Genomic DNA, 13,315 nt, shown 5'->3' with positions numbered 1-13,315 from the left:
ATCCCAATGCCAGTAATAACAATAATAATATAGTCATAGAAAGAGATTAAAGTTAAAAAGTCTTAATTTGCCTTTTTGATTATGAAGTTCTGTTTTCACATGTACCAAAGAAGACATCTCATAAGGCAAAAATGAACTTAGAAATGAATAAACAAGGCCGGGTGCAGTGGCTCACGCCTGTAACCCCAGCACTTTGGGAGGCTGAGGTAGGCGGAACGTTTGAGGTCGGGAGTTGGAGACCAGCCTGGCCAACATGGTGAAACCCCATCTCTACTAAAAATACAAAAAAATTAGCCGGGCGTGGTGGCGCACGCCTGTAATCACAGCTACTCAGGCTAAAGCAGGAGAATTGCTTGACCAAGGTGGAGGTTGTAGTGAGCCAAGATCACATCACTGCTCTCCAGCCTGGGCTACAGAGTAAGACTCTGCCTCCAAAAAAAAAAAAATTTGAGAAATGAATAAACAGAATGTTTCTTCACTAGTACACTAGAACACTGACTAAATGTTCTAATACATTACTCTTAGTAGTCACATAGAGCTCAAATAAATAAATAAACAAAGCAAACTACTAAAAATAGGAAAATGAGCTTTTCAAGAGCTTTCAGGAATTCTTTGCTGTTCAACTTTTAACCGGATAATTTGAAAAATTTTAAAAGCTTAATAATAATAACGAATAACCATCTTCTATAAAGTCAAAGTAGTTTACTTGAGATATGGAATGTACCAGGTTACTTAGGGCATGATGTTTGAGAGGACAGTGTTTTCATGACAAAGTCCAGTGTATCCTGAATCCTCATGTTATTTTTTTCCATCAAGGAAGGATGTCTCCCAAATGATTTTGTGTTTTCTTCTGGATCAAGGGGATGAAGCGTATGCGGGCTGAATAGACATCGAGGCTCCCCCAAGATGCCAACTCTGTTAAAAGAATTATTAGGGTAGCTGAAGTGGTGAGGCCAAAGACTGACGTGCAGGGTTGCGACTGTGATTGTGGTTGTGTGTAGGTATGTGCGTGTGTATGTACACTAAAGCTAAGATATACTCTCTCCCTCGTTTTAAAAACTTTCCCTGTTTCCATGAACTACCACTGTAGTCTTATATATGAGTCCAAAAGTTAATCCTTAGCAAGATTTTATACTAGCACTTCCCACATTTCTCAAAGGTGATTCTACTAATAGAAAAACCTCAGCCTTAAAAAAAATCAGTTACAGGCTGGGCACGGTGGCTCACGCCTGTAATCCCAGCACTTTGGGCGGCCGAGGCAGGCAGATCACCTGAGGTCGGGAGTTCGAGACCAGCCTGACCAACATGGAGAAACCCCGTCTCTACTAAAAATACAAAACTAGCCGGGTGTGGTGGCTCAGGCCTATAATCCCAGCTACTCGGGAGGGTGAGGCAGGAGAATCACTTGAACTCGGGAGGCAGAGGTTGAAGTGAGCTGAGGTTGTGCCATTGCACTCCAGCATGGGCAACAAGAGAGGGACTCCATCTCAAAAAAAAAAAAAAATTCAGTTACTCATTCCTCCAAACTAGAACTATTTGGAGTCTAGCACCACTTTCTAGCAATTGTTTTTCTGGTCTAGATGGGTGTACCTCAAGATTATCTAGAAAGGAAACTAGGAGGGGAGCAGGGCAGAAGTAAGAAAATGGGGGCTGTCATCATGGCTCGATTCCCTGGCAGAGGCTTGGTGCCTGGGCCCCTGCCCCTTCCAGCCCCATCTGGGATGCCACCTCAAGGCACTCATGCTTCTCTTGCCAAGCCACTTACACTGGCATGGGCACAGAGTCCAGAGTTCCCACATGCTTTTGCTTCTTGGCTGGGAATCTGACGTCTACTTGATGATACTTTTTCTCAAAGACGTTTTGAGCTTTTTCTCTGAGAGATGGCAGCAGAGTAGACATGACTGGAGAACGCATGTTGATGGCTTTTTTAATTGCTGGGCGTTTTGCCATCATTCTCCTGTCAGGGAGGAAGGTGACATTTAGGTCATATCACCCTGTTTTCTAGAAATGTTCTTGAGGCCAGATGCAGTGGCTCATGCCTGTAATCCCAACCCTTTAGGAGATCAAGGCGGGAGGATCACTTGAGCCCAGGAGTTCGAGACCAGCCTGGGCAACATAGCAAGACCCCTGTCTCTACAAAAAATTTTAAAAAGTAGCCAGGCGAGACAGCATGCCTGCAGTCCTAGCTACAGAAGGATCACTTGAGCCCGGGAGGTTGAGGCTGCAGTGAGCTGTGATCATGCCACTGCCTTTCAGCCTGGGTGACGGAATGAGATCCTGTCTGAAAAAAAAAAAGAGGAGGCCGGGCGCGGTGGCTCACGCCTGTAATCCTAGCACTTTGGGAGGCTGAGGCGTGTGAATCACCTGAGGTTAGGAGTTCGAGACCAGCTTGACCAACAGGGTGAAACTCCGTCTCTACTAAAAATACAAAAGATTAGCCAGGCGTGGTGGCTACTCAGTGTCTGTAATCCCAGCTACTCAGTAGGCTGAGACAGGAGAATTGCTTGAACCCAGGAGTTGGACGTTGCAGTGAGCCAAGCTCGTGCCACTGTACTCCAGCCTCAGCAACAGAGCAAGACTCTGTCTCAAAAAAAAAAAAAAAAAAAAAGGAGAAAAAAGAAAAGAAAGGAAAGGAAGAAAAAAATATCCCTGAGCATAGGAAAGTCAAAAGGTCATACCTGAACTGAACAAAAGTCATGCGTTTCTTTTCCCCTCCTGATTCCTCATCTTCACGCCTCCTGCGAGGAATGTTGAACATATTGGTACGAAAGAGTCTCCCTACTTCTTCTTCAATCTCTGTCAAGTGTTGACGTCGGAAGACAATCCAAGCCACATATGTACAGAAAGTGTAAAAGGACTACAACAAAAAATAGACAAGAATCACAATCCTTAGCTGTGAAATGGAAAACTCCCACCTGTCTGTATAACACAGCTAAGCAGACACAAACCCAGATGACCCAATTTCCCAGTATTCCTGAAACAATGAAAAATTATACACATACTCACTTTTGCATGAGGAAAATCAGACCAACAATTTAAGGTACAGCATATAGCTTGTTAGCACCGTTTTTTAGAAAGGATATTCGCTAAAAATAAGTGCCTGACAAATGGCCATTGGTTGTTGGTATACATTGTTTCATATCAAAAAGCACCAAAACATAAGTGACTCACCTCAAAGAACTTCCAGTCTTTCTGTGTATCTGATATTTTCTCCCTGTAATATAACAAGTCACAACTATAGGTTGAGAGGGAAGTTCAATCTTTCAGGGACCTAGTCCTTATCTTTCTCTAAAGTTAGGTCATTATCTTGGCCCCAAGATTATTTTCAGCTACACAAATGCTATCAAAAGGCATTGATAAAGAGTTTCAATACTTTCTTCTTCAACTTCCTACGTTACCCAGATCAAAACTCCTAGAATGGTAAAAAGTTAATCAATATAAATTTGGGGTAAACAAACCAGTGAGGAAATGTATTCTTCCAAAGGCTTCTGGTAATTTGAGTGTTGGGGAGGTAAGGAGAGTGGAAAGGTGGTAAAGAGGAAGCAGAGAACTAGAGGGTAAGTCTGCAATAAAGAAAAGGAAAAGAATTAGCAAACAATAGTTATGGCTATTGGGTACAAAAAGAAACAGAAACAAAATCCACAAAGATCTATGCCAAAACAACCAATAGACTGAGAACAGCACTGTGCTCCTTCTTCTGATGGGCATGGGCAAACCTGAGTTTTCTCTCTTCCCAGGAGTCCTTGCAACACAAATTCAATGTTAAGAATACTATACTTGGCCAGGCGCAGTGGCTCACGCCTATAATCTCAGCACTTTGGGAGGCCGAGGTGCGCCGATCACTTGAGGCCAGGAGTTTCAGACCAGCCTGGCCAACATGGTGACGCCTTGTCTCTACTAAAAATACAAAAATTAGTTGGGTGTGGTGGCGGGCGCCTCTAATCCCAGCTACTCGGGAGGCTGGGGCAGGAGAATTGCTTGAACCCGGGAGGCAGAAGTTGCAGTAAGCCGAGATTGTGCCACTGCACTCCAGCCTAGGCGACAGAGCAAGACTCCATCTCAAAAAGAAAAAAAAGAATACTATACTGGCATGGGCACAATTAGTGAACACAGCCTCCCCTCCTAACAATTCTGATTCTGACTCCCAGCCTTAGGAAACCAGTTCTGGTCTGGGGAGCCCTTGAGAGTTGACTGAGGGGGCTATGCACCTGCAGTCACTTGATCAGTCACAGCGGCCAAGGCCAGACCCTGGACACTTCAAGGCTGATCCTGGTTTTGCTTCTTTTTTAAGACAGAGCTGGAGTGCAGTAGTGTGATCATAGCTCACTACAGCTTCAACCTTCCGGGCTCAAGCAATCCTCCCACCTCCCAATCCTCCCACCAGACTGTGGGAGTTCAGGATGGTTCTGGAGAGCCTGGTACCCACCTCAGCCTCACAAGAAGCTGGGACCACAAGTATACACCACCACGCTGGCTAATTTTTTTTTTTTTTTTTTTTTTTGAGGCAGGGTCTCACTCTGTCACCCAGGCTGGAACACAGTAGCATGATCATGGCTCACTGCAGCCCTGACCTCCCCAGGCTTAGGTGATCCTCCCACCTCAGCCTCCCAAGTAGCTGGGACTACAGGCACATGCCACCATGACCAGCTAATTTTTGTATTTTTTGTAGAGATGGAGTTTCACCATGTTGGCCAGGCTGGTCTCGAACTCCTGAGCTCAAGCTATCCACCCACCTCACCCTCCCAAAGTGCTGGGATGACAGGTGTGAGCCAAGGTGCCCAGCTTGCTTCTGCTTTTGTTGGGGACTTCCTTGGAGGAACTGTGACTCTGAGGATTGGCCTTGGTACCAGGCTCTCCAGAACCATCCTGAACTCCCACAGTCTGGGAAAGATGACCCAAACCTCACAGGACCTTCGGCCTTCTCACAGGGACTTCCTGGTCTGAATGGGCCCAAACTAGCCCTCCATTTGGGGGATGAGGCTGAAGAGGTGGTTACTGGGGCCTGCCCCTCCCCTCCTACAGACTCTCTTCATTATATATTGGTTTCTTCATGTGCAAGTCTTCAATAAAGAACTATGGCAATAACAATTACAGTGAACATGGACTAAGTATGGACTATGTGCCGGGCACCACGCTAAGCCCTTTACATGTATTATCATATCTGGTCTTCATAACATCCCCATGGTATAGTCAACATTATTATTCCCACTTCTCAACTGAGGAAATTGAAGTTGAGACTTAAGTCCAAAGACATGTATCTAATTAGGGGCAGATCCTGTACTAAAACTCAGGCCGGTCAGATACCCACATCTGTCCTCATAACTGGACTGTGAGGAGAATAAGCTTTTTTCTTTAAAATAGTTTGCAGATAAACGTATTGAACCACAGAGCTCAGCGGAAACTTTTCGGAGCAAGCCTCGGCATTTCTTCTTTGTGCCACCTGAGGCCTCCACCTGAGGGGTGTGCTGATGTGAGATTTCCACCATTTCAAAGCTCCTCTTCCGTAACCAACTGTAAATCTTCTGCCAGCTGAAACCAGAGACCACGAACACCTGCCAAGCTGAAGCAAGAAAACTAGCCAAAGTCTGTTTTGGGAATAAAGTCAGCTTGTATTCTGGGAGATCTAGAGCAGAGCTCACATCAGCACAAGGCAAACCAGCACCATCTTAGCATGGTTTTGAAATGAGAGTGATTGCCCAGGAAACACACTTTCTTTCCTTTTCTTTCTGGGTTCTTTTTTTAGACATTAGAAGAGAAGGTAAGGCTGGGTGCAGTGGCTCACACCTGTAATCCCAGCACTTTGGGAGGCTAAGGCAGGCGGATCACCTGAGGTCAGGAGTTCGAGACCAGCCTGGCTAACGTGGCGAAACCCCATCTCTACTAAAAATACAAAAATTAGCCAGGCATGGTGGCAGGTGCTTGTAATCCCAGCTACTCAGGAGGCTGAGTCAGGGAGAATTGCTTGAACCCAGGAGGCGGAGGTTGCAGTGAGCCAAGATCACGTCACTGCACTCCAGCCTGGGTGACAGAGCAAGATTCCATCTCAAAAAAAAAAAAAAAAAAAAAAAAAAAAGAGGTAACATGAACCTCTTTCCACTTTCCCTCAAGTTGCCATACACACTGGAACTCTTTCTCTCTTTTTTTTTTTTTTTTTTTTGAGATGGAGTTTCACTCTTGTTGTCCAGGCTGGAGTGTAATGGCACGATCTTAGCTCACTGCAACCTCTGCCTCCCAGGTTCAAACGATTCTCCTGCCTCAGCCTCCCGAGTAGCTGGATTACAGTCATGTGCCACCACGCCCGGCTAATTTTGTATTTTTAGTAGAGATGGGGTTTCTCCATGTTGGTCATGGCTGGTCTCAAACTCCTGACCTCAGGTGATCCGCCTGTCTCAGCCTCCTAAAGTGCTGGGGTTACAGGCGTGAGCCACAGTGCCCGGCCTAACTCTTTCTCTCTTAATGCCCAAAGCAAACTGATGTAACCCATACTGCAAAAATTAAGTACAGAATGTCGTGGGTTTCTTCTTGCCATTCTGATTTAGCCCTGCATATGAAATAGAAATGCGTCCAGGAAATGGGTGCATACAATGAATACACTTGAGCACTTCATAGTTAAAAGCTCTACAAATTTATTTCTGACTGGTATATTTTGAGTCGTTTTCCTGTCTATTTTGGTATTTTATAATTTTTATATTAAGTACATATACTTAAATTGATTATAAATTTAAAAATTTATTGATTATAAAATAACAAAATTGGCCTGGCGTGGTGGCTCACACCTGTAATTCTAGCGCTTTGGGGGGCCAAGGCAGGCAGATCGCTTGAGCTCAGGAGTTCAAGACCAGCCTGGGCAAGATGGCAAAACCCAATCTCTACAAAAAATACAAAAAAAAAACAAAAATAGCTGGGAGTGGTGGCACATGCCTTGTAGTCCCATCTACTTATGGGGCCAGGTGGGAGGATCGTTTGAGAACAGGAAGTTGAGGCTGCAGTGAGACAAGATAGTGCCACTGCACTCTAGTCCGGGTGACAAAGTGAGACCCTATCTCAAAAAAATAAAAAATAAAAATAAATTAAATGTTAAAAAATTAAAATAACAAAATTTAAGCCTCCCAAAATCATCTGCAAATAGAAATGGGGTTTAAACAATACAATCCGTGGACATATAATGCAAGCCATAAATGTAATTTTAAATTTTCTAGTAGCCACAGTGAAGAGAAACAAGTGAAGCTAATTTTAATAATATATTTTATCCAAATCCCCCAAAATATTATCATTTCAATATAGAAGCAATATTTCTAAAGTATTGAGATGTTTTATTCATATTTAGACTTCTGCATACAGTGCTTATTTTTCACCTATAGTATGTTTCAATTTGGACTATCTACATTTCAAAGTGCTCAACAGCTACGTGTGGCAAGTGGCCACCATGCTGGTCAGCACAGACACCATGCATTCCATGTTTGAGGACACAACCCAAGGAAAGAGGAGAAAGCCAGCCTGGTAGTAAATCTAGAGATTTTTAGTGGCCTGTTATGATGCTTTCTCATTCCTTCTTGCTACCTTAGACTCTTGGCTCCAAATCAAAATGAGGAAAGTATATTTTATGATTTGTCATTCCTAAAGGGAAACAAAGTCTAGACCCAGGGTTCTGGGCTGGGGAGAAAAAAAAGTTTTGCTCCCCCACTTGCCCCCTGCTGCTCTAGGTGAAATCAGGTTTAAAAGAAGGTCAAGGCCTGCTCTATACAAGAGAGTGTCAAAGAGATGTATTTTAGGGGAGGGGAAACAGGCTTTGGTGCATGTGACTGGGGGTAAGGATAGAGGAATAGGGCTTAGGGATAATTTATACACCTGAGTTTCAAAAAGACTCCCTTTTTCCCCCGTCAGCCCCACCGCTAGCCTCTCTGGTCATCCATCAAGTGACAGCTGCACTGAGAACAGTGGAAGAAGGTATAAATACTAGCGTAGAGGTGGGGGTGGAGCCAGCATTGGCCATCACCAAAGAGATCTAACTATAGCATGTGCCTACCACCAAGGAGGTTTTCATATCTAACTTGGAAAACACAGAGAACTTTTACTGAACATGTTCATCAAAATTTTGCCAAAACTTTTGGGATGTCAGGGTTCCTCAGACATTTAAAGGCACATCCTTCTACTTCTCAAGAGACATGAAAGCACTAAATTAACAGCACCCAAACTGCTGGTTCTACTAAAATCTTTAATCATAGAGATACACAGCATAATGTGTTGTAGTCCATTATTAAGTGTGCATATGAGACAAAACAGGGATGACCCCCCCATACTTAGGGACCTGCCACCCCACCCCCACCCCCAAACATGGAAATAAAGGAAAGCCTTGAGTTCCTGTAAGGGAAATTCCAGGCACCTAGCTAGCCCTGAGAAGTAAATGAGCAACTTTATAAGAAGATAACAGTAGCTTAAAAGACGGCCAAGGAAGTTAGAGTCACAAGATGTTTGGTTCCCTATATAAAGTAAAAATAACATTTTAACATATGTCCCTGCGTTGTTTTTCAGAAACTCAGACCCCCACCAAATGGGTCCACCGGCATGTAGACCTCAGATAAGGGGAGACTGAGGACTGAACTCTAACTGCATTCATTGTTCCAAAGTTCTTCCTGAGAGGCCTAGAAGTCATGTACACGAGCCAGACCTAACACATCTTTCTGCAGACCCCAAGTTTTTTAAACAAAGCTGCTCTACCTTAACCAAATCAGAAAATCTTGGAATCTGCTTATGACATGTAAGGCCCCGCTTCAAAATATCCTGCCTTTTTAGTCCAAACCAATATATAACCTCTATGTATTGATTTACAACTTTGCCTATAACTTCTGCTTTCCTGAAATGTACTCCTGCCTTTAAAAACCCTTGCTCACAAGCCATCAGAGAGGTCAGGTCTTAAGCGAGAGATGCCTGATTCTACTTGCTTGGCAACCTGCAAATAAATGCCCTTCTTTCTCCTGATATTACAAACCACGGTGTGGATGTTTCACCTGACTGCATCAGGCAAGCAGACCCCAGTTCACTTCGGTAACATATATATGAAAGAGAAAAGTCAGAAAATACACATGAAAATATTAGCTTACTGAAATTGGATAGAAGTGAAATGTTAAAATGAGTTAATAACTTATAACTGGCAAAAACATTGTCCTCATCTTCTCCTACATAAAAGCCACGAAAAGAACAATATAAACTTCTGAATCATGGCAAAAACCTGTTCCAGTCTGTCTTTTATGTCCTTTGTTCAGCGTTTGACCTGTATGGAATTTGTTACGTGGGTGGTGAGATCTGCGCTCATTCTTCTATAAACTGCTATCCAGCAGGCAGAGGAAACATGGGTTATGTCGCATACAGTGGGAAAATGACCAGCACCATCTGGAAATGAGCTAGTACTAACCAGAGGCCATCATCTACTTTCAAACATATGTGTTCCTTTAAAGGTTTGTGTAAAAATTGCCTTGGAAAAAGTATAATTACTTCAGTGGAGGCTCTATGCCGAGAACTAAAAAATATTATAAATTCTCTAATTATGGTATAATTGTTTATAGTTTGCTTTTTATCCCAACATTGGTTTGCAATGTATATGTGTTTTTAAAGATTAAACATTAAGTATGAGAAATTTTAAAAAAATTTTTTTTGAGGCAGGGTGTTGTTCTGTCACCCAGGTTGGAGTGCAGTAGCGCAATCATGACACATTGCAGCCTCAACCTCCCTGGCTCAAGCAGTTCTCCCACCTCAGCCTCCCAGGTGGCTGGAACTACAGGCATGCACCACCATGCCCAGCTAATTTTTAAATTTTTTTCTGGAGAGAGGGTCTCACTGTGTTGCCCGGGCTGGTCTCGAACTCCTGGGCTCAAGTGATTTTCCTGCCTCAGTCTCCCAAAGTGCTGGGATTACAGGCGTGAGCCACTGTGCCAGGCCAAAATCATTTCTTAAGAGCATGTTTTTGTTTTTTTTGTTTGTTTTTTGAGACGGAGTCTCGCTCTGTCACCCAGGCTGGAGTGCAGTGGCGTGATCTCGGCTCACTGCAAGCTGCGCCTCCCAGGTTCACGCCATTCTCCTGCCTCAGCTTCCCTAGGAGCTGGGACTACAGGCGCCCGCCACCACGCCCGGCTAACTTTTTGCATTTTTAGTAGAGATGGGGTTTTGCCATGTTAGCCAGGATGGTCTCGATCTCCTGACCTCGTGATCCGCTCACCTCGGCCTCCCAAAGTGCTGGGATTATAGGCGTGAGCCACCACACCCGGCCCAAGAGCAGGTTTTTTAACCTTAAATCCTAGTTTTCTAACTAGAAGTGACACTTTAAAGACAAAAGCAATTAGTGTCAATATTAATAGTGATGTTATAAATGATTGAGTAGGAAACTGTAAAGATGACTGTAATTTTATCATAATGCTTCTCCTAAAAACTTTGTCAAGAGAAAACACTACTTTTTTCTAAACAATGAAGTCTATAGCAAGCTGAACCTCCACCAACAGCCCTAGACACCTGTAAAAGCTTCCTGTTTTTGGATCACAGGAAGGTATTTTTGATGCTGAAACATCCCCAACTTTTAAGGATCTCTATATTAAATCTACTACTATACCTCACTCATCAGAGAGATTAAATGTAATAATTCCATTAGTTTATATATGCTCTTGTCCTTTTGGGTTTCTTCTTTCTTTTAATTTTTATTTTAGGTTTGGGGGTACATGTGAAGGCTTGTTAAATAGATAAAGACGAGTCACGGGGGTTTGTTGTACATATTATCACATCGCTCAGGTATTAAGCTCAGTAGACAATACTTATCTTTTCTGCTCCTCTCCCTCCTCCTACCATTCCCACCTCAAGTGGACCCCAGTGTCTGTTGCTTCTTACTGTGTGTTCATAAGTTCTTATCATTTAGCTCTGACTTATAAATAAAGGAGAACATGCAGTATTTCGTTTTCTGCTCCTGTGCTAGTTTGCTAAGGATAATAGCCTCCAGCTCTATCCATGTTCCCATAGAAGGCACGATCTCATTCTTTTTTATAGCTGCAGAGTATTCCAAGGTGTAAACATACCACCTTTTCTTTATCCGGTGTGTCACTGTTGGGCATTTAGGTTGATTCCATGTCTTTGCTATTGTGAACAGTGCTGCAATGAACATTCGCATGCATGTGTCTTTATGGCAGAATGCTTCACATTCCTCTGGGTATATACCCAGTAATGGGAATGCTGGGTCAAATGGTAGTTCTGCTTTTAGCTCTTTGAGGAATCACCATACTGCTTTCCATAATGGTTGAACTAATTTACACTCCCACCAACAGTGTATAAGGGTTCCCTTTTCTCTGCAACCTAGCCAGCATCTGTTATTTTTTGACTTTTTAATAATGGCCATTCTGACTGATGTGAAATAGTATCTCATTGTGGTTTTTATTTTTTACTGTAACCCACAGAAAGAAATATATTTAATAGAGTTCCCAGTACACACTGAAACAAGTCTCCTAAAACAATACTTACTTTTACTTTTTATGACGTACTCTGATTTTTAAAGTTCTAGTCTACTCTCTTCAAGACTTACTAAATTGATTTCAAGATCCATTAATGCGTTGTACTTTGAAAAACACTGGCTTAGGAGCATTACTGTAAGAAAGAACAACAGGCTGTAGAAAGCTGAATGCATAAAAGATGAGGACTGACTGTAATTTTAAAAGACACAAAAAGTGCCAAGCACGGTGACGCATACCTGTAATCCCAGCACTTTGGGAGGCTGAGGCAGGTGGATCACCTGAGGTCAGGAATTCAATACCAGCCTGACTAACATGGTGAAACCCCGTCTCTACTACATACAAAAAAATTAGCCAGGCGTGGTAGCAGAGGTTGCGGTGAGCCGAGATCGCGCCATTGCACTCCAGCCTGGGCAACGAGAGTGAAACTCCATCTCAAAAAAAAAAAAAAAAAAAAAAGGCCAGGCACAGTGGTTCACGCCTGTAATCCCAGCACTTTGGGAGGCCGAGGCAGGCGGATCATGAGGTCAGGAGATCGAGACCATCCTGGCTAACATGGTGAAACCCCGTCTCTACTAAAAATACAAAAAATTAGCCGGTCGTGATGGCGGGCGCCTGTAGACCCAGCTACTCGGGAGGCTGAGCAGGAGAACGGCGTGAACCTGGGAGGCGGAGCTTGCAGTGAGCCGAGATCGCATCACTGCACTCCAGCCTGGGCGACAGAGTGAGATTCCATCACAAAAAAAAAAAAAGTAATCATGGCAGCAAAGCTTAAAAATGCTATGATGTTGGATATGTTATCAGAAGCAGACACCAAGACAGGACTAGACATGAGATTTATTGGAGAAAGACAAGATTTATTGGAGAAAATGATGGTGACAGAAAATGAGAGAACTGGAGAAGGCAAGGAGTGCCGTCACAGCTCAATGCATGTCTGACCCTGTGAGAGAGGAAAGGCAGGAGGGTCTGGGTGGGAAGGAACTCAGACAGTGGCACAGCTCTAGGAAAGTTTTGACCAGGCCAAAGGGTAGTCCTCAAGCTGAAGCTGTCAGTCAGAGAAGTCCCGCAACTGGGGGGAATGAGCTTGCTGCACCCAGACACTGGCAGGAGGCAGCCTGTGGGAAGCATGGTGCAATGAGCTGAATGTTTGTGTTCCCCCAAAATTCATATGTTGAAATCCCAACTCCCAGTGTGATGGTATAAGGATGTGAGGCCTTTGGAAGTAATTAAGTCATGAACATACAGCCCGTTATGTATGAATTAGTGTTCTAGAAAAGAGACCCCAGAAAGCTCTGTCATCCTCTTTCTGCCATGTTGAGGATACAAGGAGAAGCTGGCAGTCTGCAACCTAGAAGAGGGCCCTCACCAGAGCCTGACCATGCTGGTATACTGATCTTAGACCTGCAGCCTGTAGAACTCTGAGAAATACATTTCTGTTGTTTATAAGCCACCCTGTCTATGGTACTTGGCTATAGCAACCCAAACAGGCTAAAACATGTGGCCTCAGTGCAGACCTGGTGGTGGATTCAGGTGTAACTCAGCTGGGGCCACTGCTCAGTTATGCTCCCTGAATGCCACATTTTCATTGTCCCATGCTGGAAAGCAGAACCAAACTTTGTCAACTCCATAAAAGAATGGCAGCAGCAAAAACTTGAAAGCTGCAGAACAGATGTAGTAGAATAAAGAAGCGGTGCTGTCAGGGATACACGTTAAGAGTGTATTCCCAAATCATGAAAAATCACACACACATGGTGAATCGAATCACAGAGATGCTGGACCTCAGAAGTGGATCGAGGACATCCACCACTATAGAAACAGGGGTGCAAGAGAAG

At 43.7% G+C, this 13,315-nt stretch overlaps 1 protein-coding gene across 1 annotated transcript in view; it reads right to left on the bottom strand.

Annotated features, from left to right (window-relative positions):
- Positions 1-687: 687 nt before the first annotated feature.
- PPP1R36 (protein phosphatase 1 regulatory subunit 36) overlaps positions 688-13,315 on the bottom strand; it is a 41,928-nt gene continuing 29,300 nt past the window's right edge. The window contains exons 9-12 of the mRNA XM_003267813.3: positions 3,172-3,214; positions 2,679-2,857; positions 1,766-1,957; positions 688-915 (exon numbers count right to left, since the gene is read on the bottom strand). Coding sequence (XP_003267861.1) covers positions 729-915; positions 1,766-1,957; positions 2,679-2,857; positions 3,172-3,214 — 601 coding nt within the window. The 3' untranslated portion in view covers positions 688-728. The remainder of the gene's footprint in view (positions 916-1,765; positions 1,958-2,678; positions 2,858-3,171; positions 3,215-13,315) is intronic.

Source organism: Nomascus leucogenys, chromosome 1a (assembly GCF_006542625.1).
Source record: "Nomascus leucogenys isolate Asia chromosome 1a, Asia_NLE_v1, whole genome shotgun sequence".
Classification (NCBI taxonomy): domain Eukaryota; kingdom Metazoa; phylum Chordata; class Mammalia; order Primates; family Hylobatidae; genus Nomascus; species Nomascus leucogenys.
Note: the sequence above shows the minus strand (reverse complement) of the source record. Positions and strands in the feature narration are given on the sequence as shown.